We start from the raw sequence: 24,352 nt of genomic DNA on the forward strand, positions 1-24,352 counted from the left end.
TGTGTTAAGAGGTACACAGAGTGATCCAGGATTGAATCACTGATCAGCAGTCAAAGTTATCCTTAGTAACTAAATAGACTAAGGAATTTTTCTCGATTATGGAGGTGGTTAAAGAGTTCGTCATAAAGGGTTACGTCGATGCAAGCTTTGACACTAATCCGAATAACTATGAGTAGTGAAATGGATTCGTATAGTAGATATTTGGAGTATTTCCGAATAGCACATAGTAGCAGCATCTATAAGATGACATAAAGATTTGTAAAGAACGCACGGATCTGAAAGTTTCAGAACCGTTGACTAAAACCTCTCTCACGAGCAAGACGTGATCAGACCCCATAACTATATGGGTGTTGGATTATTGACTACATGGTGATGTGAACTAGATTATTGACTCTAGTGCAAGTGGGAGACTGTTGGAAATATGCCCTAGAGGCAATAATAATTAGTTATTATTATATTTCTTTGTTCATGATAATCGTTTATTATCCATGCTATAATTGTATTGATTGGAAACACAATACTTGTGTGGATACATAGACAAAACACTGTCCCTAGTAAGCCTCTAGTTGACTAGCTCGTTAACCAAAGATGGTCAAGGTTTCCTGGCCATAGGCAAGTGTTGTTACTTGATAACGGGATCACATCATTAGGAGAATCATGTGATGGACTAGACCCAAACTAATAGACGTAGCATGTTGATCGTGTCATTTTGTTGTTACTGTTTTCTGCGTGTCAAGTATTTGTTCCTATGACCATGAGATCATATAACTCACTGACACCGGAGGAATGCTTTGTGTGTATCAAACGTCGCAACGTAACTGGGTGACTATAAAGATGCTCTACAGGTATCTCCGAAGGTGTTCGTTGAGTTAGTATGGATCGAGACTGGGATTTGTCACTCCGTGTGACGGAGAGGTATCTCGGGGCCCACTCGGTAATACAACATCACACACAAGCCTTGCAAGCAATGTGACTTAGTGTAAGTTGCGGGATCTTGTATTACGGAACGAGTAAAGAGACTTGCCGGTAAACGAGATTGAAAAAGGTATGCGGATACTGACGATCGAATCTTGGGCAAGTAACATACCGAAGGACAAAGGGAATGACATACGGGATTATATGAATCCTTGGAACTGAGGTTCAAACGATAAGATCTTTGTAGAATATGTAGGATCCAATATGGGCATCCATGTCCCGCTATTGGATATTGACCGAGGAGTCACTCGGGTCATGTCTACATAGTTCTCGAACCCGCAGGGTCTGCACACTTAAGGTTCGACGTTGTTTTATGCGTATTTGAGTTATATGGTTGGTTACCGAATGTTGTTCGGAGTCCCGGATGAGATCACGGACGTCACGAGGGTTTCCGGAATGGTCCGGAAACGAAGATTGATATATAGGATGACTTCATTTGGTTACCGGAAGGTTTTCGGGCATTACCGGTAATGTATCGGGAATGACGAATGGGTTTTGGATCTTCACCGGGAGGGGGGACCACCCACCCGGGAGGGCCCAAGGACCTTGGGGGTGGCGCACCAAGTAGGTGGGGTCATCCCAAGGCTGTCTTGCGCAAGAGAAATAAAAACCAAAAGAAGAGAAAGAAAAAAAAGGAAAGGTGGGAAAAGAGAGAAGGACTCCACCTTCCAATCCTAGTTGGACTAGGATTGGAGGAGGACTCCTCCTCCCTTGGTGGCGCAGCCCTTGGGGCTCCTTGAGCCTCAAGGCAAGCCTCCCCTCCCCTCCTCCTATATATATGGAGCTATTAGGGCTGATTTGAGACAACTTTTGCCACGGCAGCCCGACCACATACCTCCACGGTTTTACCTCTAGATCGCGTTTCTGCGGAGCTCGGGGGAGCCCTGCTGAGATTAGATCACCACCAACCTCCGGAGCGCCGTCACGCTGCCGGAGAACTCATCTACCTCTCCGTCTCTCTTGTTGGATCAAGAAGGCCGAGATCATCGTCGAGCTGTACGTGTGCTGAACGCGGAGGTGCCGTCCGTTCGGCACTAGATCGGAGCGGATCGTGGGACGGATCGCGGGACGGTTCGTGGGACGGTTCGTGGGGCGGATCGAGGGACGTGAGGACGTTCCACTACATCAACCGCGTTTCTTAACGCTTCTGCTGTGCGATCTACAAGGGTACGTAGATCGGAAATCCCCTCTCGTAGATGGACATCACCATGATAGGTCTTCGTGCGCGTAGGAAATTTTTTGTTTCCCATGCGACGTTCCCCAACAAGTTTTACGTGGCTGATTTGGGTTTCTAGCAAGAACGCTTTCTTACCTACATGACAGCCACAACGATGATATGCCAAAGCTATTTACCCTTCATAAGGACCCTTTTCATCAAATCCAATCCGATTAGAGTAGGAGAGACAGACACCCGCTAGCCACCTTTATGCACGGTGTGCATGTCTGTCGGTGGAACCAGTCTCACGTAAGCGTATGTGTAATGTCGGTCCGGGCCGCTTCATCCCACAATACCGCCGGAAAAGAATAAGACTAGTAGCAGCAAGCAATTGACAAATCATCGCCCACAACCTTTTGTGTTCTACTCGTGCATAGAATCTACGCATAGAAAACCTGGCTCGGATGCCACTGTTGGGTAACATAGTATAAATTCAAAAAATTTCTACGCCATATTCAGATCTTCCTATGGAGAGACCAGCAACGAGAGATGGGTGAGTGCATATTCATACCTTTGAAGATCGCTAAGAGGAAGCGTTGCTATAACGCGGTTGATGGAGTCGTACTTGTGGCAATTCAGATCGTGGTGTGATTCCGACCTAGTGCCGAACAACGACACCTCCGCGTTCAACACACGTGCAGCCCGGTGACGTCTCCCGCACCTTGATTCAGCAAGGAGGAGGGAGAGGTTGGGGAAGATCTCCGGCAGCACGACGGTGCGGTGTCGATGGGGAGACGAGGTCTCCCGGTAGGGCTTCACCAAGCACCGTGGGAGAGGAGGAAGAAGGGGGCAGGGCTGCGCCGAGGGAGATGGAAACCCGTGTGCAAAACAACCCCAAAACCCCCACTATATATAGGAGGAGGGGAGGGGGTGCCACCCCTAGGGTTCCCACCCTAGGTGGTGCGGTAGCCCCCCCCCCCATATGGGAGGTGCGGCAGCCAGGGCAGGGGGAGGGGGTGGCGCACCCCTAGGTGGGCCTTAGGCCCACCAGCGCCAAGGGTTTCCCCCCTCTCCACCTCCTGCGCCTTGGGCCTCCTTGTGGGAGGCGCACCAGCGCACTTTGGGCTGGATGCCCTCCCTCTTTTGGCCCATGCTACCTCTTGGGGCTGGTGGCCCCTCCCGGTGGACCCCCGGGACCATTTCCGGTGGTCCCGATGGTTCCGGTACATTACCGGTGACGCCCGAAACATTTCCAGTGTCCAAAACCATCCATCCTATATATCAATCTTTACCTCTGGACCATTCCTGAGCTCCTCGTGACGTCCGGGATCTCATTCGGGACTCCGAACAACTTTCGATAAACTCTTCTAACAATTCCCTATAACCCTAACGTCATCGAACCTTAAGTGTGTAGACCCTACGGGTTCGGGAGACAGGCAAACATGACCGAGACACCTCTCCGGTCAATAACCATCAGCGGGGTCTGGATACCCATGGTGGATCCCACTTGCTCCACGATGATCTCATCGGATGAACCACGATGTCAAGGATTCAATCAATCCCGTATACAATTCCCTTTGTCTGTCGGTATAGAACTTGCCCGAGATTCGATTGTCGGTATACCTATACCTTGTTCAATCTCGTTACCGGTAAGTCTCTTTACTCATTTCGTAGCACGTCATCGTGTAACTAACTCCTTAGTCACATTGAGCTCATGATGATGTTCTACCGAGTGGGCCCAGAGATACCTCTCCGTCACGCGGAGTGACAAATCTCGATCTCGATTCGTACCAACCCAACAGACACTTTCAGAGGTACCCGTAGTGCACCTTTATAGTCACCCAGTTACGTTGTGACGTTTGATACACCCAAAGCACTCCTACGGTATCCGAGAGTTGCACAATCTCACGGTCGAAGGAAAAGACACTTGACATTAGAAAATCTTTAGCATACGAACAATACGATCTAGTGCTATGCTTAGGATTGGGTCTTGTCCATCACATCATTCTCCCAACGATGTGATCCCGTTATCAATGACATCTAATGCCCATGACCAGGAAACCATGATCATCTATTGATCAACGAGCTAGCCAACTAGAGGCTTGCTAGGGACACATTGTGATCTATTTATTCACACATGTATTACTGTTTCCTGTTAATACAATTATAGCATGAACAATAGACGATTATCATGAACAAGGAAATATGATAGTAACCATTTTATTGTTGCCCCTAGGGCATATTTCCAACAAAGGTTTCCTGGCCATAGACATGAGTTGTCATTCAATAACGGGATAACATCACTAGGAGAATGATGTGATGGACAAGACCCAAACTATGGACGTAGCATACAATCGTGTCAGTTTATTGCTATTGTTTTCTGCATTTCAAGCATCTGTTCCTATGACCATGAGATCATGCAACTTCCGGACATAGGAGGAATACCTTGTGTGTATCTAACGTCACTACGTAATTGGGTGACTATAAAGGTGCTCTACAGGTATCTCTGAGGGTGTCTGTAGGGTTGGCGTGGATCGAGACTATGATTTGTCACTTCGTATGATGGAGAGGTATCTCTAGGGCCCACTCGGGAATATAACATCACAACAAGCTTGCAAGCAATGTGTCTAAAGAGTTAGTCACAGGGTCTTGTATTATGGAATGAGTAAAGAGACTTGCCTGTAATGAGATTGAACTAGGTATAGAGATACCGATGATCGAATCTCGGGCAAGTAACATTCTGATGGACAAAGGGAACAACGTACGGTATTAATTGAATTCTTGACATCGTGGTTCAACCGATAAAGATCTTCGTAGAATATGTAGGAATCAATATGGGCATCCAGGTCCCACTATTGATTATTGAACGGAGAGTGTCTCGGTCATGTGTGCATAGTTCTCGAACCCGCGAGGTCTGCACACTTAAGGTTCAGTGACGTTTCGGTATAGTCGAGTTATGAATGTTGGTGACCGAAGGTTGTTCGGTATCCCGAATGAGATACTGGATGTCACGAGGTGTTCCGGAATGGTCCATAGATGAAGATTGGTATATAGGAAAGAGGTATACGGGTTCCAGAAGAGTTTCGGGCATTACCGGTAAGGTACCGGGAGTGATGAATGGGTTCTGAGGGTTCACCGGAGGAAGCCACCCACACGTGGGGGCCACATAGGCCTAAGAGGTGCGCACCACCCCCTGGTGGGGTGGGAGGCGAGCCCCTATGGGCGTATACGCGCAAATGTGGAAGGGGGGAGTCCGAATTGCAGGAGGACTCCTCCTTGCGCCCCACCTCCCCAATTGGAGGAGGACTCCTCCTCTTGGGGGCCGCCGACCGACCCTAGGGGAAACCCTATGGCGCCACCCCTTCCCCTCCCTCCTATATATATTGGAGAGGAGAGAGGGCAGCCACACCCCCTAAGCCACGGCGCAACTCTCTCTCCCTTCCTCTAGTTCGTTTCACCTCTAGATAGATTCGGTAGTGCATGGCGAAGCCCTGTAGGATCAGCTCCACCACCACCACCGTCACGTCGTCGTGGTGCCGGAGAATTCATCTACTTCTCCGCCCCGTCTGGCTGGATCAAGAAGGCGGAGATCGTCATCGAGTTGTACATGTGCTGAACGCGGAGGTGCCATCTGTTCGGCACTAGATCATGATTGGATCGCAGGACGGCTTGCGGTTTGGATCGCGAAGACGTTCGACTACATCAATCGTGTTTCTTAACGCTTCCCGCTTAGCGATTTACAAGGGTATGTGGATCCGATTTCTCCTCTCGTAGATGGTCATCATCATGCATAGATCTTGTATGTGTGTAGGAATTTTTTGTTTCCCATGCAACGTTCCCAAACAACCAGACACCGAGTTACATAAGTTATGAGGCCCACGGTGTGTAAACTACCATGCTATTCAGACATAAGTTAACCGGGGTATGTTTCATCAACTTTTTTCCACTCAAGAAAAGGTTTCCGATGCCTAAATTACCATGCTATTCACACAGAAAAAACTAGGGGTATATTGTATCATTCTTTTCATGTAAAAAAAGGTTACCGCGGTGTTGGCAGGTAATTTATCGGATCTTATATTTTAACAACAAAGATTATTTGATGATCTCCCAGTACTTCTATGATGCTTGTACTGAGTTATCACGTACGCGATATGTAAGTCACCAACAAATTTACACAGAAGTTACTATGGGTATGTTTCAACTATTTGTTCCCCGGTCAAAGTTACCATGGTAAGGATACATAAGTTATCATGTCATTGTGTGTACATTACTATGATTGTTATACACAAGTTACTGTTGGATGGGCTTGCCAAAAGCATTGTTGTTTTTTCCCGCTCTAATAGAGTGTAAAAGTCAGCTAACCTGACTCAAAAACACAAAAACAAGCTTAGCTTGGGTGGTAGCGCACCTCGGCATCAATCGACAGGTCGGGGGCTTGACTCCTAGTGGACGCTCCTTTTTTCTTTGTGAAATTTGCGCGCGTGAGAAGCAGATCGAGCGGTACTGCACGCGCGAGAAGCAGATCGGACGGAAAATTATCATGTGGTTGGCGCGCGGAGGAAATCCGGATCGAAGGGCAATCAGATCATTCGGATCTGTTCCCAAATTCCAAACGTTTGGAAAATAAAAATTACATATTATAATACTCGTTCCATTCACTTATACAAGGTCACTTCATATTTTTTATGACTAACTTGGATAATTAATTTTATCAATAAAAGTGCGCTCCTTTTTTCTTTGTGAAATTTGCGCGCGTGAGAAGCAGATCGAGCAGTACTGCACGCGCGAGAAGCAGATCGGACGGAAAATTATCATGTGGTTGGCGCGCGGAGGAAATCCGGATCGAAGGGCAATCAGATCATTCGGATCTGTTCCCAAATTCCAAACGTTTGGAAAATAAAAATTACATATTATAATACTCGTTCCATTCACTTATACAAGGCCACTTCATATTTTTTATGACTAACTTGGATAATTAACTTTATCAATAAAAGTGAGTTATATGCTCAAAAAGTATTTCATTGGATGCACATTTCAACAAACCTTTCTGATAATATATTTTTGATGACACATAATTATTATTTTGTTAATCAAAATTGAAAATTGTAAGTTAAAATTGAACACTAAAACGAAATGACCTTGTGTAAAGGAATGGAGGGAGCAGCCAGCTGACATGAGCCACAAGTTCTACTACGACTAAGTTTTCTAGCAAAGCAAAATACTGGACGACATCTAAGATCTAACAAAGCTCCACCACGAGGAAGAGAGCCTCCTTCTCCATGATCCGAAGCAAAGGCCTCCATCAATGTGCAGCTTTGAAGACTTCCCAAACCATTTTTTATATTGTGATTTTCATAATGGGACTTCAGATATTTATAGGTTCAGTTATGGAATTATTACTTTGGTGCCAAAAGTTGAAGGTGCAAATCAAATTCAAAATTTTAGACTAATTTGTTTGTTAAATGTTAGTAAGTCTTTTTACAAAAATTCTTATTAATAGATTGAATTGAGTTGCTGGGAGGTGATCTTTCCAATACACACTACTTTCATAAAAGGCAGGTATATTGTGGAATGAACCTTGATTTTACATGAAGCATTGTACTTTCTTAACATCATATTACATCATAAAAAAATGTTGTACTTTCTAAGGTAGATTTTTTAAATTTACATAAGAAGTAGAATCTGAGTGTTAGATTTCACTCGAATCAACTGCATTCGAGTGGGCTGATGCCAATGTCATTTTACTATATATCGATATAAAGCATTTTCCTTGACAAAAGGCTTGCCAAAAACTTGCACGGTACACAGTGTACTAGTGTGCGACGGTCACTGTGAGTTTGAAATCAAGATCTTTTATTTATACTACTACTCCCTCCGTTCCTAAATATAAGTCTTTTTAGAGATTTCACTAGTGGACTATATACGGATGTATATAGACATACTTTAGTATATAGATTCACTCATTTTGTTCCGTATGTAGATCACTAGTGAAATCTCTTAAAAGACTTATATTTAGGAACGGAGGGAGTAGTAGCCATCCAATCCTAACAAAACGCCCTCGTAGATTGGGTGATAAATGGTCCATAATTTTGTTTTAGCTCATAAAATGATGAACGATTAAGCAAGCAAAGAATATTGGGAAAATCTAACTAGCACCCGTGCGACGAGACGCTGGTGACGTGTCGCACTTCATCCAGCGGCTCATAGAGAAGGCTGCGTACTACTTCGAGTCAACCTTATCCACATGTCGTTTTCCCTCCCTCTCTGTCAGGCGTGTCCCCATCTCTCTTGTTTGTTCCCCTTTTTGTTTTTTTCGTGTGTTTTCCTCCACCTTTATGGATGCTTTCTTTATAGATCCTCTGCTACAACCACCCCACACCACCTTCTTCCTCCACGAATCAATCTCTCTTTTAACTCCACACCATGCTGCCATCATAGATGTTCAGAAAAGGCCCTAAAGATGATGCCCCATTCAAGCATTAGATGGTAAAATGATCTGGTATGTTATGATTTTGAGCTTGGGTTATCCATTTTTGATCTGATCTTCCTTTCCCCACTTTTCCTTTTTCCTCTATTTTAATTAGCATGATCATTTTTAAGATTCACAACGAATTCTGGCAATTAATTTACTCTGTAGCGGCTACAATGAAGTTCTAATCTGGCAAATACATACTTTTATTTACGAGAAGTAAGCATTCTCTAACCTGGCAATTTGGTTTATTTAATCTGACAAGTTCATATACCTAAGCTGGAAATTATGGGGTAAACACGTGCGGCTACAATGAAGTTCTAATCTGGCAAGTACATACTTTTATTTACGAGAAGTAAGCATTCTCTAACCTGGCAATTTGGTTTATTTAATCTGACAAGTTCATATAACTAAGCTGGAAATTATGGGGTAAACACGTGCGGCTACAATGAAGTTCTAATCTGGCAAGTACATACTTTTATTTACGAGAAGTAAGCATTCTCTAACCTGGCAATTTGGTTTATTTAATCTGACAAGTTCATATAACTAAGCTGAAAATTATGGGGTAAACACGTACATCAAATTCAAGTATGAGAATCTCAGACACTATTCTGACAACCGGGATTCAACCAATCTGATAACCTGATTAGATTAATCTGACGATTAGGAGTAGCAGTAAAATGCAAGCATGCCAAGCTCAACAACTAATCTTTTTTCCTTTTGCGAATGAAGCTCAACAGTTAATCTGACAACCTGATATAAATAATATGGAAATTTGATACAATTTATCTGAAAACTAGGGAGTACGCAAGTACGAAAATCAAATTTGTGCAGCTTACATTGTCTTCATTCCTTCAAAACCTTTATTTTTACCATTTTGTTTCCTCCCTAATGTTTTGTTCATGAAAGCAGACCTAATGACCGACATCACTGGTGAAGTCTGTTGGAGAAGAAGCTAATGGTTAGAGATGGTGAAAACGATACGGGATCATAGATGAAGCTTTCTTGTTGAAAAAAAGAAGTACGAGCGGGGTGGTGTAGGAGACATGCAAAAGTTGGCTCGTGTGTGTTCCACCAACGAACAAACAGTTATAAAGAAAACTTTTTTATGCACATTGTATTTCAGCAACGGCCACATCACAAGACACATATGCGACGTTGTTGTGTAGTGGTGTCCAAGAATATTTATAGGCCGGCTGACAGCGTGGCCCGAGCAAGTGTGGAACTGATATGCTTCAATGTTTGAAACGCAGAGAAGAAAAAACAGCACCCACAAAAAGATGTCCTCCATTGCCGGGATTTGAACCCGGGTCGCCTGGGTGAAAGCCAGGTATCCTAACCGGGCTGGACGACAATGGATTGTGATACATCGTGCCGCGGAATCCTTTTATTGCAACTTGTACTCTTGTGCGAACGCTACTATTGTTTGTACTCTTGTTATTGTTTGCCTGTCATCGTTTACGCCGCCGTACGGTCACAAACTCGCAAACCGCGAAGCCATCCCGTACATGTACATGTAAACGTGGCCTTGTCTGCCGCCGCAGACCGTGAGACTTCTGCAGAGGAAACAGCGCGAGCATGGTACAGCCGGGCGGCGATGCCACGCGCGTACGTCGCCCCGCACAACAGCGTAGCACATGCACGTAAAAGGTTGCCGTACGTGCCGGCCGCCTGCGCGCGCGATGACGGTAGAGAAAAGGCGGCACCGGCGGCAAGCAGCGCCACGCCGTTTGCCAAGCGCGAGGGGTCCCCCGAGAGGAGGGCGCACACACACGGGCACACAGTGACATCGGCCACGCATGCGCGGGCACGCGCTGCTAGCGCGCTCGGCCGTCTCCAACTCCAGCACACGACCCGTTCCGTCCGTTTGGGTAAAACAAACATATCAGACGATCCAGCGTGCGAATGTAAACGAATTTTTGTCTGTTTTCTGTTTATTTTTGACTCATCTTTGATTTAAGTTTGGACCGTCTTTGAAGTAAACACAAACAACATGCGGACAGATTGAACGCGCGTGTTTGTCGTCCCCTGACCCGTTCGTCGATGGCACAGGCCTCTCTTTTTCTATCCCCGCTCCCCACCCCCCACCCACCGAGCCCTCCAACCGCACCCCCGCCACTCTTGTCCCTTGCCGCTGCCGCTGATACCATTTACCGTTGTGCAGCTCGGACGCGCGCTCGCCCCAAATCTTCGCATGTCCCGCTCCCTCGACGTCCCCGAGCTACCTAACCACGATCACCTGATTTGCGCTCCCGGCGGTCGGATTTGGAGCGGATCCAGCCGGACTTGGGGCTTGCCTGGCTACGGGAAGGCCACGCCGTGCGATGGACTGGCCGGACACCAAGCCAGGACCTCCCGGCAAGGTCGCAATGCCGCATGCAGGTACCGACTCCTCCTCTAGCTGTTCGGATCTACGCCGTGGACGGTTTGCAGGCAGATACAAGAACAGCGGGACGGCAGGATCGGTGCTGGTTCAAAGGCTCGTCGGCGCATCGTTGCCACTTATTAAGTGCGACAACTGTCCAAGGAAGGTCCAGCGTCGCATGTCTACAACGCCGGAACATCTCGGATGGGTGTTCATCAAGTGCCCAAACGATGGGGAGGTATGTGCTACTTTTGCATTGTTTGTGCTCTTGGATTTGACTACTTGTGCTAACTTAATTTTATTGTTGTGTAGAATGGATGCGACTGTTGGTATTAGGAAGAAGAATGCATTGATATTTTTGATACAACGTAAATTAGTAGATGTTTGTGCACTTTTAGCTATAATAGAAGCTAGAAATAAAAATAGTACACTTGTTGGTACAATAGATTGGGTGGAACAAATGGATTCACCCAATCCACTGAAATCTCTCCCTCTCAAAACCTCTCCAATCCCCCTTAACCAAACGAGGCCTTATGGAAGTTAGATTTATTTTAAAATGTCTTCTTGTGGTTGTTGTTTTCTTTTATCTTGCTATTTTAGTTAAAATTTAATGATGTACTATCATGTATAAAAACAATGATAAAAATAAATAAAAAATGTGCTTAAGAAAAATGTATGTGGTCAAAATATGGCCGTGCGACCGACGCATCCAACAAAAGAAGCTTGTCCGTCTCGAATGGACAGAAACCGGACCAAAGGGACCTCCGGATGAGTCGCGCGGGCCTGATATTTTCCAAGTACCTACCCGGCACCTGCTGCCGCCTACGTCGCGTCGCCGTGGCCCGGGCTCCAGTTCACTGTTGACTGTTGTATGGTCGGTACGTGTGCTGTGCACTGTTGAACGTCGAGTTTTTCCGCTTCCTATTTTTTTTGAAAGCGAGTTTTTTCCTCTTCCTTTTTGCGATAGATTGAGCATTGATCTATGAGCTGGTGAATCGGTCTCTGAACCGGCCTGTACCGTGCTCTCATCATCTCCATGATCCGTCGATGCACTCCCTAACTATTTGTAAAAGTGGCTTCGGATTCGCAGCCTTTGCAGAGCCAAGTCCAGTGCTACAGTGGCTTGACTTAGCCACTGTGTAGCGTCCGATTAAAACACAAGTTGGCCCAGATCAATCCACTGTGTGCACGATGCAACAGCCGCTCGTTGTTCCTGCAGATGCGACACCGTATGTAGCATTGCACCGTATACATGAGTGCTGTTCAACGACGCAACACAACACCGTAGCATTGCGCTGCGAGAGCTCAGCCGCGAGCGTCGCCCATTTGGCCATTTCCAGCTATTTTTTCGAGGGATCGGCCATCTCCAGCCAGCGTAGGGTACCACTGAAACAGAAGTCGCGTAGAGGGAGGGAGGGCGCGTTCGAATTCAAACCACAAAAGCCCTAAACCAACATGCACCTCCCGAAGAAAGAAGGGAGAAAAACGCCGGTCAATGCACATGCATCTTTCTCGTAGTCGTAGAGTACTAGTACAACGATCAAAGATGTCAGAACTTGAAAAGGAGCGTCGTCTCAGAGGAACCCTGCCCAATCAAGAAAAAGAAAAGACACAACAACTAAATTTGAAGCAGACCGACGATCCAAAGCAGAATATCTAGAGTGCAGCATAGCAGCACGATTATCTTATTTATTTCAGTTTTTGCCCGGAGACGGAGAGTAGCACACATGGGTTTGGCTTATGCATAAGCCCCGTCTAGAGTGAAGTACTCTCTCTGTACCGTTCTATTTGTCGTTGGAGACTTTTAGTGCAAATTTTGGCTAGTTTAAATTATTTTTGTGTTTCCTAAACTACCCTCACTCACTTAGCTCCGTCACTCGCTCGCTTGTCCACGCTGTCACTCGCTCGCTCACCCCCGTCGAATCCCTAGCTCACCCCAGCCAGCGCTCCTCCCTCGCCTGCATCGCCGGCGCCTCTACCTCGCATGCGTCGCCGGCGACTCTCCCTTGCCCGCATCGCCGCCCCCTCTTCCCCGTCTTCGTCTCTGACCCACTCCGCCGCTTGCGTCGTCGCCGCCTTTCCATTGGGTGGCTGGATCCGGAGGGCCTGGTGCTTCCTCGCCGACGAGGAGGTAAAGAAGAGCCAGGACGGCGGGAGGATGGCGGTAGTGGAGGGGGGTGGGGATGGGTTTGGCGGTGGAGATGCAGCTGCAACAACGACGCCGGAGCATAGAGCCGGCCAAGGTCGCGGCCCTGCGGCGGGATGTCGGCGTGGAGCCAGCCGAGGTCGCGGCCCTGCGGCGGGAGGTCGGCGTCGAGCCAGCCGAGGTCGCGGCCCTGCGGCGGGAGGTCGGCGTCGAGCTGCAGGCAAAGATGCAGGCTGAAGTAAAAAAGGTCTCTTTTCCCCTTTTCCTCTCATCGCCATTTGTTTTGGTAAACAAAGATGCAGGTGGAGTTAATCAACGTTTGTTTACCTGCTACTCCACTTTGATTAAGTACTCAAATGCATCACAATGCTCCTTCCAAGACACAAATACAGACATTATAAGGAGTAGTTTCAGTAATATTTCAGGAGGTGATTTGCTATTATCTCTCGAGTCTCGTATTCTACCTCTAAAGTTGGTCTAGATTAACATATCATTGACACCAACCGAAGAAACAAGCAGCAAATGCCTGATGGAAAATGCCTGCACAATTATTTGCACGTCAAGACTGCACACTGGACCTGTTGCAGCATATACACCTTATACACTTGAATTTCAGTTAACTCCTGAATTTCACTGCACCTGCGACTGTTATTTGTTTGTTTTCAAATTATAGTGATTCCTCAAATTCTGTTGTTGCGCTGTTAATCAATCTTGTGCTGTTAAACTGGATCAATTTTGTGCTATTTCAGGGAGTAATTTGAGGCGAGGAGTACCTGCCTAGGCTGGGCAGGCGAGGACCAAGTTGGGGCGGAGGCGATCAGGTGGAGGGTCTTTCTGGTCAAGGCGGAGGAGCAGGGTCCTGCTGCTGGCGACGGGGACGAGCAGCTGGACGACAGGGAGGAGCCTGGCGGAGGATCCTGTTGATGGGGGGCAGAGGAAGAGGGGTCTGCGGCTGGCGACGGGGACGGGCAGCTGGATGACGGGGAGGAGCCTCGCGGAGGGTCGTGCTGATGGATGACAGGGAGGGGCCTGCTGCTAGCGACGGGGACGAGCAGCTGGAGGAGGTAGAGGGCGGAGGTAGAGGAGGCGAGCACTGGCAGAGGTGGAGGACGGAGGAAGAGCAGGCAAACGCTCGCGGAGGTGGAGCGAGGAAGATGACGATCTGTTTTCAAATTATTAGGGGTAATTAGGGGTACTTTTGTAATTTAGTATGTTTTCACCTGGTCGGAGGCAATCTCCCAACGACAAATAAATCGGTACAGAGGGAGTATGAAGGTGGTATTTCTTTACAGGGATTTTTTTGTTTTAGGGATTAAAATAGTTTTTTTAGTTTCATGTGAAAAAAAACATGAGGGACTTTAAGTGACTAAAAGGGGTTGTTTGGGATTAAAGGAAGAAGTTCTTACGGAAGGTTTTTTTTGGAACTTTTAGTGACACTTTTTTCAACGATGCCCTTACTTTTAGCACGTCATTTAATAACTTTTAGTACATTAGTAGATTTCACATGGTCTTTTTACATGTCATTTAATGACTTCTAGTCCCTGTTTAGTCCTGAAAAGAAACGGATAGGACTAAAGACTTTTTAATTGACACTAAAAATGTTTTGAACTTTTTAAAGAAACAGAGTGTAACGATGGAGCTAGGCACGAGCTGTGATGACCTTTTGTTTTGGATTTCTCGGCGTCTCGTACGGTCTCCCTTCTCCTTGCCAGCGTCTCCGTGGTATGTGCCACTGGGATTTCGTTTTCCACGGGTCTCAAGGCGGGTTCAGAGGACCCCATGCTCCCTGATTCTCGCCCCGCTCGGCATAAGAAAGAGTGGTCTTTACTCTAGAGATGTTCGTTGGCGCGTAACCTACATCGACGATTACCCTAGGTCAGGCACAATCCCAAGCCCTAAACCCCTAGGGCAATGATAAAAGCTACTATCATGAGAGAGGGTAGGACGTGTCCTGCTGTCCCGTACCTGTTCCTCTTTCCTCCCAAGCAGCACGCCAGCACGCGCCTACTCCGCTCCGTCCTACTCGGCTGATCGCCTGAGAGTTTCATCATCGAATAATACGTTTCCTGTGCACTTGTTGATTCCGTTTACAGGGACTTACAGCAAAAGAGGCTGAAGGCTAGCTAATCCATCCTATCCTACTTCTAGTACTAACACCGTTCAGTAAAAGCGAAGCAAGAGGTGCATTGCATTGGTGGCCGTGGCTGCCAGATCAGATCAAGGTTAGGGGGTAAAAACAAAGCAAAGCGGCCGCAGACTGCAGTGCAGTGCAGCGCCCGAGAAGACAACAGTGAACGGCTAAACGTCAAAGGGAGGAGTAAATCAGACAAGACGCCGAGCACAGACCAGAGGCCCAGACTGACCGCTGGCAGTGGCCGTGGCCCGCACACCGCGGCGCGGCGAAGGGGAAAGAGAAAGAGAACCGACGGGGACTGGACGGCGCTGCGGGGTAAAAGAAAGAAAGGAAGAAGAGCTACCGTAGGGGAGAGCGCGCAGTGGGGGCAGCGGAGAGGGCCGGAAGCAACAGCAAGGGTACAAGGGGAGAGGAACAAAGAGATTCAGAGGGGGGGGGGGAGAGAGAGAGAGGGACTGCCGTGCCATGCCATGATGGCCGGTGTGGCATCATCGTAGGCGGTTAAAGGGAGGACACGGCTCGCTCCTCCGGAAAGAAGCTGCCGGCTCTGCTTTGCGACCTCTCTCTTTCTTCCCTTTCTTTCCTTCCTTCCTTCCTTCGGTGGCCGCTTTTCGGTCCGTCTTTTCTCCGTCGGCTTTGGGGTGGGGGGAAAGAAATGATGCGAGGTTCCGTCCATGCCTGCCTAGATGCTGCGCCCGCTCCTCTTTAGTACTACTACTACTGCCTGCGGTTTGAGCTGCGGTGGCGGGGGAAAGGGCGGGGGTGAAGGGAGGTGGGTAGGGTAGCCGTGCTCCTCCTGGTGATTCGCTCGGTGCCTCTCATGGTCTGATGTGCTGAGGTTTTGAGGTGATTCCGCTCTCGTTTTGCTCGGTGGTCTCCGGGGAGCTGCTGATTTGGTGGAGGATTGGGGGGCGTCTGCCCGTGGCCGGAGCCGAGGAGGATTGCGGTGTTGGGGGAGCAGCTACAGGAGAGGTATGTGTTACGCACTTACACTCCTGATTATCTTCATTTTGCTGATTGTTAACCTGAAATTGGTCTCCCACAGTCGCCAACCACAGAAGATTTTAGGTCGATTTGGTAGTTTCTGATTTGGCGACTTTGCTCCAATTTGCTCAAGATTGAGCAAATATGCAGCCAGGCTCTAGAAATGTCTGGACTCTGTCCGGTAGTCCATGTGTGTTTACAGGGTAGTATGTTTCACCATGAGTCTTCACAGCATTTGCTGCTGGCTCAGATTTCCTGTCTGGGCTTCAGAGGTCTGTCCGAATTCGTACAAGTTTTGAAATGAAAAAAAAACCAGAGAGATCTAGGTGTGAATTATTAACTAGGAGGTGTACATAAAGAAGGCACTGTAAACTGTCTTGGTGAATTTGTTCCAATTTGCTCAAGATTGAGTAGTCAGGTTCTAGAAATGCCTGGAGTTGGTTTGGTAGTTTGATTATGAAATTTTCGATAATTTGCTGCTGGTTCTAATTTCTTACTGGGCTTGAGAGATGGGTCGGAAGTTTGTACCACTTTCGAAAGGAACAAGAAAGAGAGATCTAGGTTGTGAAGTATGGACTAGGAGGTGTCCTCAGACTGCACATAGAGAATCTATTGTAAACTGTTTTCTCCTTACTTTTTGATGAAATCTTCTCATCTTTACTTGCCGAGCAAAATATTCACACTATTACTTCCAGCTTCAGTTCATCACTCTAACTCCTGTCTGCTACTTTCTGTCAGGTGTCTAGGTGTATGAACTAGTGCTGCTTCTGCAGCCACCCCAGGACTCACTGGTCATAAGCTTCCTACGAAGCATGGCAGAGTTCAAGGTTGGAAGCCTTGATGCCCGAGCGACAAAGTTCAGAACCGTCCCGATTGCTGTCACCCCGGAAGGGTTCTGGTGCTGCCCATCACAGACCGTGCTCCAGAAGACAGTGAAGAACCAAAACCAGCACACAAGGCCTAAAGTGGGCGCATCCCCTCCTGCGTCAAAGGCCTCCTCGGTCCAGAGGGCGCCGACTATCTCGTCGGAGAGAAGAACTCATTCAACTCCAACAAGGGCTAGAGCTAATTCAGATGAGCAAAGATGCCCGCCGGCGGACAGTGCCGCCCCCAATCCACCAAAGGTAGCGAGTGAGAGGCCACAGAAGCAACATAAGATATCTGTTGGGTTTGGTCAGATTGAGATGAGTGACTTGAGAATTGTGCTGTATGGCAAGGATGGGGTTGCTGTAAAAATGAGTGTGCACAAGAACATTCTTGCTGAAAATAGCAGCTTCTTTGCTGATAAGCTATCAAGGCAATCTCCAGTGTCCAGCATAGAAGTGCCTGATTGTGAAGATGTGGAGATTTATGTTGAGACTGTTGGCTTGATGTACTGCAATGATGTCAAGCAGAGGTTGATCAAGCAAAGTGTTCCACGCGTACTTCGGATCTTGAAGGTTTACTCAACGTTAACTCTGCATCTCCTTTTTTCAGTTTGATTAACTCTCTATAGTTTAATTAGCTAGCATAGATGTAGAAACGGTAAAAAGCTGAGCCTTCCACTTCTTTTAGAGATAACTCGATAAGAAGGTTAGGATTGACATGTGCTGGTGCTTTAATTTAGTGCAATCTTTGCCTTAATATGGGGACCTTTTTTCCTTTACAGTAATGCTTTCAAACCTAGAAGCTTGTCATGTGTAGGACAATCTACTTTAATAAAAGTTAACTTTTAACTTGGTATGCCTACCTAAGGAAGCGGCATAATTATGAACCACCACCACCCATTTTCAGCTCATAAATAAACCATTGCTTAAGTATAACGAATATGATTGTATCCGCTTGAGTCAATAAAAAACACTCTTTATTGGAGAAAAAAAGTGGAATGAATATCCATGTCTGTTGCGTGTTGTTATATCAAAGGGACATTTTCTTCTATATAAATACTACAGCGTGTCACTAAATCAAAGATAAAGGTCAGCAAAGACGGCATAGCCCATAACTGATAGTGCATCTTGCTTGCATGTAACGGTTCGTGCAGATTGAGATAATAATACCAATCAGGCCCATGACTTCATGGACACTGGCCATTCCTTAGCAACATGGCGCCTCAATTAGGATGACAGACCAACTTGGAATCTTCATAACACATGCACCTTTTGTTATACTTTTGTTTGCTGTTTTCGATGTAATTTAGTTTCGTTTATACTTGTTACAGGTTGCAGAGTTATTGAGTTTCCGAGCATGTGTTCTGTCCTGCTTGAATTACTTGGAAGCGGTCCCTTGGGCTGGGGAAGAAGAGGAGAATGTGGTCTCATCTGTTCGGCATCTTCAGACCGAGGATTATGGTGTCACCCCAATACTGAAGAGGGTTTGCTCTGACCTAACGAGCCCACCAAATGACACGTTTGTGCGTATCATAGAACTAGTCTTGAAAAGCAGTGATGACAGAGGGAGGCGCGAGATGAAATCCTTGGTGCTCAAGCTTCTCAAGGAGAGCAGCAGCAGTGCCAGTAGCTCTGCTGACCTGTGTGTTGACACTCTCTACCGCTACTGCCAGAATTGCCTGGAGTCCTTGCTGACCCTGTTTCAACGAGCATCTGACAATGATTTCTCTGAGCAGCCTCTGGAGCTGAAGGAATCGGTTCTTCGGCAGATTACTCTAGAAGCGGATAATCTCCTGTGGTTAACTGAGATTTTGGCTGGTAGGAATGCTGCAGAAGAATTTGCAGGCTTGTGGTCTAACCAACGTGAGCTAGCCGGGCTTCACTCCAAGTTACCGACCAAGTCGCGCCACCTTGTGAGCTGCGTCACTGCGAGGCTCTTTGTGGCCATTGGGAAAGGCGAGATGCTCCCGTCCAAGGACACCAGGCAGCTCCTCCTGGATGTCTGGCTGCAGCCTCTCATGGATGACTACAACTGGCTGCAACACGGTTGCAGGTCGTTCGACCGGACCGTCGTCGAGGAAGGCATCGGGTCAACGATCCTTACGCTGCCGTTGGAGGATCAGCAGGCAATACTGCTCTCGTGGCTCGGGAGCTTCCTCAAGGTCGGTAACAGTTGCCCCAACCTGCAGAAGGCGTTTGAGGTGTGGTGGAGGAGGACCTTTGTGCGGCCTTACGTCGAGCAGCAGGGGAGCCGGTCGCAGTCGGGTCGGAGCTGAGATCTCCGTTGGCTTGCGCAGGGAAGCTATCGTGCACCATTTCGTAAGTAGAACATCGCTGAAAAAGGTTTAGTCATATAAGTTGATTTGTGTGAGGCTTGAGAATATGTTTGTGGGTGCTTCGGTTCTTCGCTGACACGTGAAGCTCTCCGAATTCTGGCTTACGGAATGTCTTTGTCTGATGTGCTGCTTACTTACCACGGGGCATCAGTTTGTTGCATTGTGTTTTGTTGCTACGACATTGTGCGGTCGTAGTGACACTGTATTATTGCGGCTCACATGTAGAAACAGAATTGCCTGTGATGCAATTGTAAATATTTTGCTGGGACGTACTATTTGTGATGTTATCTGAGATTTGGGAGAGGGTATTTTGAATCTTGCTTCAGCAGACATTGCCTGGATCACCGCTAGTTTTGTGTTGTTAATCTCGACCTCCAGACCAGAAGGCCGGACGTCTTCCTGTTTCAAACTTCACATGGTACCTGACGTGACAGCGAAATCTGTCAGTTTTCTTTCATGAATCTTGTCAACTTGAATCGTCTCGATCCTATGGATGATCAATCTGGGATGCTCGTAATGCACAAGTCTCCTGTAATGATTACCTCCTCTATCTAGAACTTATGAAAGTCGAGGCCACTGCCGCTCTCCGCAGCCTGCAGCGGCAAATTTTATTGTTTTGATCTTTTTCTTAAGTTTAGCCGGATTTGATTCTGATTGAAAATAATAATATTGAATCTGATCCTTTTGCTACCGCCGGAGACCTTGACGATAGGGTATAACAACCTACCGCCAAGGCCCGTGGCGGTAGAAAAATGGCCTACCGCCACAGTGGCTGGCGGTACCGCATGTGACCCTATCATCAATGGATTCGGTGGTAGGCACTCGCGTGTATCGGATCTGTAACTTAGAAATCTTTTTACGGTAGTGAAAGTGCATGTTATGCCCCTAATCGATTTTTGGTGTTAATGACAACACATACATAGGAAACTAATCCTATTTGTTGAGTGTATCTCAGGATGACAAGTACTTTAGTAGATTGAGAATTATGTGCCAAGGTGGTCTGAGAAGATCGGGATTTATATGTCAAGAAGGCTCGGGATTGAGAAAAGATGATGTAGACTATCCTTTTAAGTTTACTATTCTTGAGTATAGGGATCCCACACTATTAAGAGGGGATCACAGGTTTTGCGATGAATTTGCTCATACTACATCTCTACTTTTCTGCTCAATACCACATCTTCACTACTCTGCTCTTATCTCAAAACAGGACTAATGCCTCGGACATCCGGCCTCCTCCGGACGTCCGAGGGTCGGACGATCGACCAGCTTCGGAAATCCGGAGCTCTGCACCAGAAGAACTTGAGCCATATAACTCGGACTTCCGGCTTCCTCCGAACGTCCGAGGGTCGGTCGACCGACCAGCTTCGGAAATCCGAAGCCCTGCACCAGAAGAACTTGAGCCATATAACTCGGACTTCCGGCTCCCTCCGGACGTCCGAGGGCCGGACGACCGTCCCCTTTCGGAAATCCAGAAACTTGCACCAGAAGAAGTTTGAGTCGAATAACTCGGACTTCCGGCCTTCTCCGGACGTCCGGTCCCTGTTCAACTCACAGTGATTCCAGACATATCTACAGCCCTCGGACGACCGACCCCTGTCACACGTCCGACCCCTTGTGGACGCCCGGACATCCGTGAACTGCCGGATGTCCGAACCCTGTGTGACTTAAAGTGTCCCCAACGGCTGTTTTACACTCCCCACTATATATACCCCCTCCCACTTCGTGAGAGGGTGTCCAACACAGCTAGAACACATACAAGAACACCTTTCTTCTCAATCACTCTTGTCTACACTCAATCTTAGATCCCAAGAGCATTTGTGAGTCCCTTTGAGTGTTGTTCCAATCAAAAGATAGATCGTCTCCTTCTCCTCCTCTCCACCAAAGTGATTTGTGATTTGAGCAAGTCTTGAGCAATCCCCGTGATCTTGTTACTCTTGGAGGTTGGAGACTCCTAGGCGGTAGGAGTCTTCGGAGAGGAATCAAACCATTGTGATTTCCCCCGGAAAGTTTGTGAAGGTTTGGAAGCCACCTCAAGGCTTACCACTAGTGGTTGAGAAACGCCTTCGTGGAGTTATCTCAAAGGGAGAATAGGGTGAGCCTTCGTGGCGTTGGTGTGCTTTCGTGGTAACATCCGCCCCTCTAACGGTGACGTAGCTTCCCTCCAAGGAAGTGAACATCGGGATACATCCTCGTCTCTCTTGGAGTTTCGTTATTCCTAACCCTAACTCTCTACTTGTGTTAATCCTTATTATGTACTTGTATTTGATTATTGTTTACCGGTTGCCTTACTTCACTCTAAATAGCTTACTCCTTGTCATAGCAATTATTAGGCCTACGCTCATATTCCGCACCTTTGCCTAAAATTGCTAAGTAATTATTAAAATTTGGAACTGTACCTATTTACCCCCCCCCCTCTAGGTCCATCTCGATCCTTTTCAGGTTTGCGTGCAACCCTACCGTCAGGGGCCTTGCGGTAGGTTGTTATACCATACCACCAAGGGCTTCGGCAATAGCAAAAGGGTCAGATCTGAATTTTTTTTCTTCAGCCGGGGTCAGATCCATCTGAACTTACGTAAAAAGATCAAAACCCTAAATTTTGCCGCCTGCAGCTCTTGGTGGTGATCCTCCCAGCGGGCGATCTAGACCCCACCCTTTGCCTCGTGTTCGCTTCCGCTCGCCGCCGGGCAAACACCTCGAACGCCCTCCTCAGATCGTCCTTGTGGCTGTCCACAATGATCTGAAAGAAGTATATTTTAACGGCACGACTATTTGTGAGTTACCCGAGAAAGGTTTTATGTGAGCAGCAATTTGTAGTTGGATGATCAATAGGGTCAACAAGTTTTTGTTTTGAAAAGAAAGCCTACTTGCACTTTTATTTATATCGCGGTAGAGTTACATCATGAAGTAATAAGAATTGAGGAGCACTGAACGGTCTGTTTCGCCACTTGAGATCATCGCTAGTTTTAGAATCATAACAAGTCCTAGCCAAGAAATGTGCTAGCCCATTCGCTTTCCTCGGACAAAAACTGAACGATATTGATGTAACACCATGAGATGAAAGCAGTCCGCAAGTAATGCTGAGTTAGGTCCTCGAATATCCATATTACCATTGCAAGCCTTCATCAATTTTAAACAGTCAGATTCAATTTCAACTCTTGAGCATCCAATCTGAGAGATCATTTGGAGCCCTCGTCTTAATGTCAGTGTCTCAGCAGCCTATGATTATGTGTGTGATCAAACATCTTAGAGGCTCTCGCAATCGCTTCTCCTCTGTTGTTACTCAAAATCGCTGCTACTGCACCCATATTATAGTCGAAAAAACATGCATATGTATTCATCTTGTACATACCCGGTGAGGGGGTCTGGGACTAAAGGGTCCTCGGACCGCCGGTCTATCTCTTATGAGCCGGATGGGTGGGCCGCTCTGTGACTATTACTGGAAGACCGGGCTATAAGGCGACCCTGTGTTCAGGAAGGAAACCTCCAGTGCCTTGGTGTGTCCTCCGAGTCAAGATGGCAGAATCACCATGTTTATTCCTTGATGGGAACCGACCATGTGTAATCCTAGATACCCAAGTGTCTATATAATTCGGAGGGTTTAACTCGTAGAGGGGGAGAATCATTATCCTATTCATTTAGGATTTACTTCATCTGTCTCATGGTAGATCGACTATGTAATTGTCATACACATATCAATATAATCAAGCATGACGTAGGGTTTTACCTCTTCGAGAGGGTCCGAACCTGAGTAAATACCGTTCCCGTGTTCATGTTCCCCATAGGCCCAAGATTCACAACTCCGGACCCACTACTCGAGATCTACCGGTTTTGATACCGACATTGGTGCTTTCATGGATAGTTCTGCTGTGAGAGCAACACAAGGACCCATGGCTTGTTTGCAGATTGCAATTTTTTCTCGACAACGGAATCGTGTTCATTGTCCCCGCCTTCTCAAGCGTTGCTTTTTTTGCGAGAATAATACTTGTATTACTCATTTATCAAGTCCTTACAATCATCTAGGACCAACTTCATAACATCCTCAGGCCCCGAACCAATCCAAGTAATGGTCCGACCTTCTAATCTAGCAAAACTAGCTAACCGATCACTAGCTTTATTTTTTAGTGCGAGGGATAAGAGTAACATAAGTTTGTCTAAGGCTCAACAAATACTTGATTTCACCAACCAGCGATGCATACACTGAACGGTCTGCTTCGCCACTTGAGATCATCGCCACCGCCATGCTTGAGTCCATCTCAATCACAATTGGTAGATTTGACCGTTGGATAACGAAGGAAATCCCTTCCATGCAAGCACACAATCCAGCTTCAAGAGCGTCTCTACATGAGTATATGATGCATGATGAAAAACCGACGGCCCCCACATTGTCTCGTAGAATCATTCCATCTCCTGCTCCACCATCCGGCAAGTAGGATCCATTTGAATTCAACCTAACCTAGCCTAGCTGGGGTGGCTTCCACGGCGTTTCAGTGGCAGGCTCGCAACCACGCGGTATTGGTTCTTGATTGAAGCTCAAACTATGTTTCCCTTTCACCTAAACCTGTGTCAGGCACTCCTTTATACAGGATAAAACATCACAGTGTTCCTGCAAAAACTCATTGAGATGGCCAGAAGTGGGGCAGATTTGAAGTGTACCAACTCATTGCGCACATACCAATTTCTCCAGAAAATGAGCAACACCATGCTTCTCTGGATATCTTAAAGTGGGGCGAGGACATGGAGTAGCCTCTCTTTCCCATTAGCTTCCATCATTTCCAGAGCTGGTAATACCCATATATCAGACATTGCTAAGTAGACGTCCCGTCCAAACTGCCATTTAACAAACGGGTGGAAGTTATCCTCCTCTTCCATACCGCAGACTGGGCATCTACTAGGCAGCTCAAGACCGATCTCAAGCGTCACT

General features: G+C 47.0%; 1 protein-coding gene and 1 non-coding gene across 2 annotated transcripts; one reads left to right on the forward strand and one right to left on the reverse strand.

The window, feature by feature from the left end:
• Nucleotides 1-9,885: 9,885 nt before the first annotated feature.
• On the reverse strand, nucleotides 9,886-9,959 carry TRNAE-UUC. Its single transcript has one exon. It is a non-coding gene; the product is annotated as a tRNA-Glu (tRNA).
• Nucleotides 9,960-15,678: 5,719 nt separating this feature from the next.
• LOC123452407 (BTB/POZ domain-containing protein At3g50780) lies at nucleotides 15,679-19,746 on the forward strand. The gene is made up of 3 exons (XM_045129055.1): nucleotides 15,679-16,217; nucleotides 16,968-17,668; nucleotides 18,427-19,746. The coding sequence occupies exons 2-3, from the start codon at nucleotides 17,042-17,044 to the stop codon at nucleotides 19,369-19,371; spliced, it is 1,572 nt and encodes a 523-aa protein (XP_044984990.1). The 5' UTR covers nucleotides 15,679-16,217; nucleotides 16,968-17,041; the 3' UTR covers nucleotides 19,372-19,746.
• The last annotated feature ends 4,606 nt before the right edge of the window (nucleotides 19,747-24,352 follow it).

Source organism: Hordeum vulgare, chromosome 5H (genome assembly GCF_904849725.1).
Source record: "Hordeum vulgare subsp. vulgare chromosome 5H, MorexV3_pseudomolecules_assembly, whole genome shotgun sequence".
In the NCBI taxonomy this organism is placed as follows: domain Eukaryota; kingdom Viridiplantae; phylum Streptophyta; class Magnoliopsida; order Poales; family Poaceae; genus Hordeum; species Hordeum vulgare.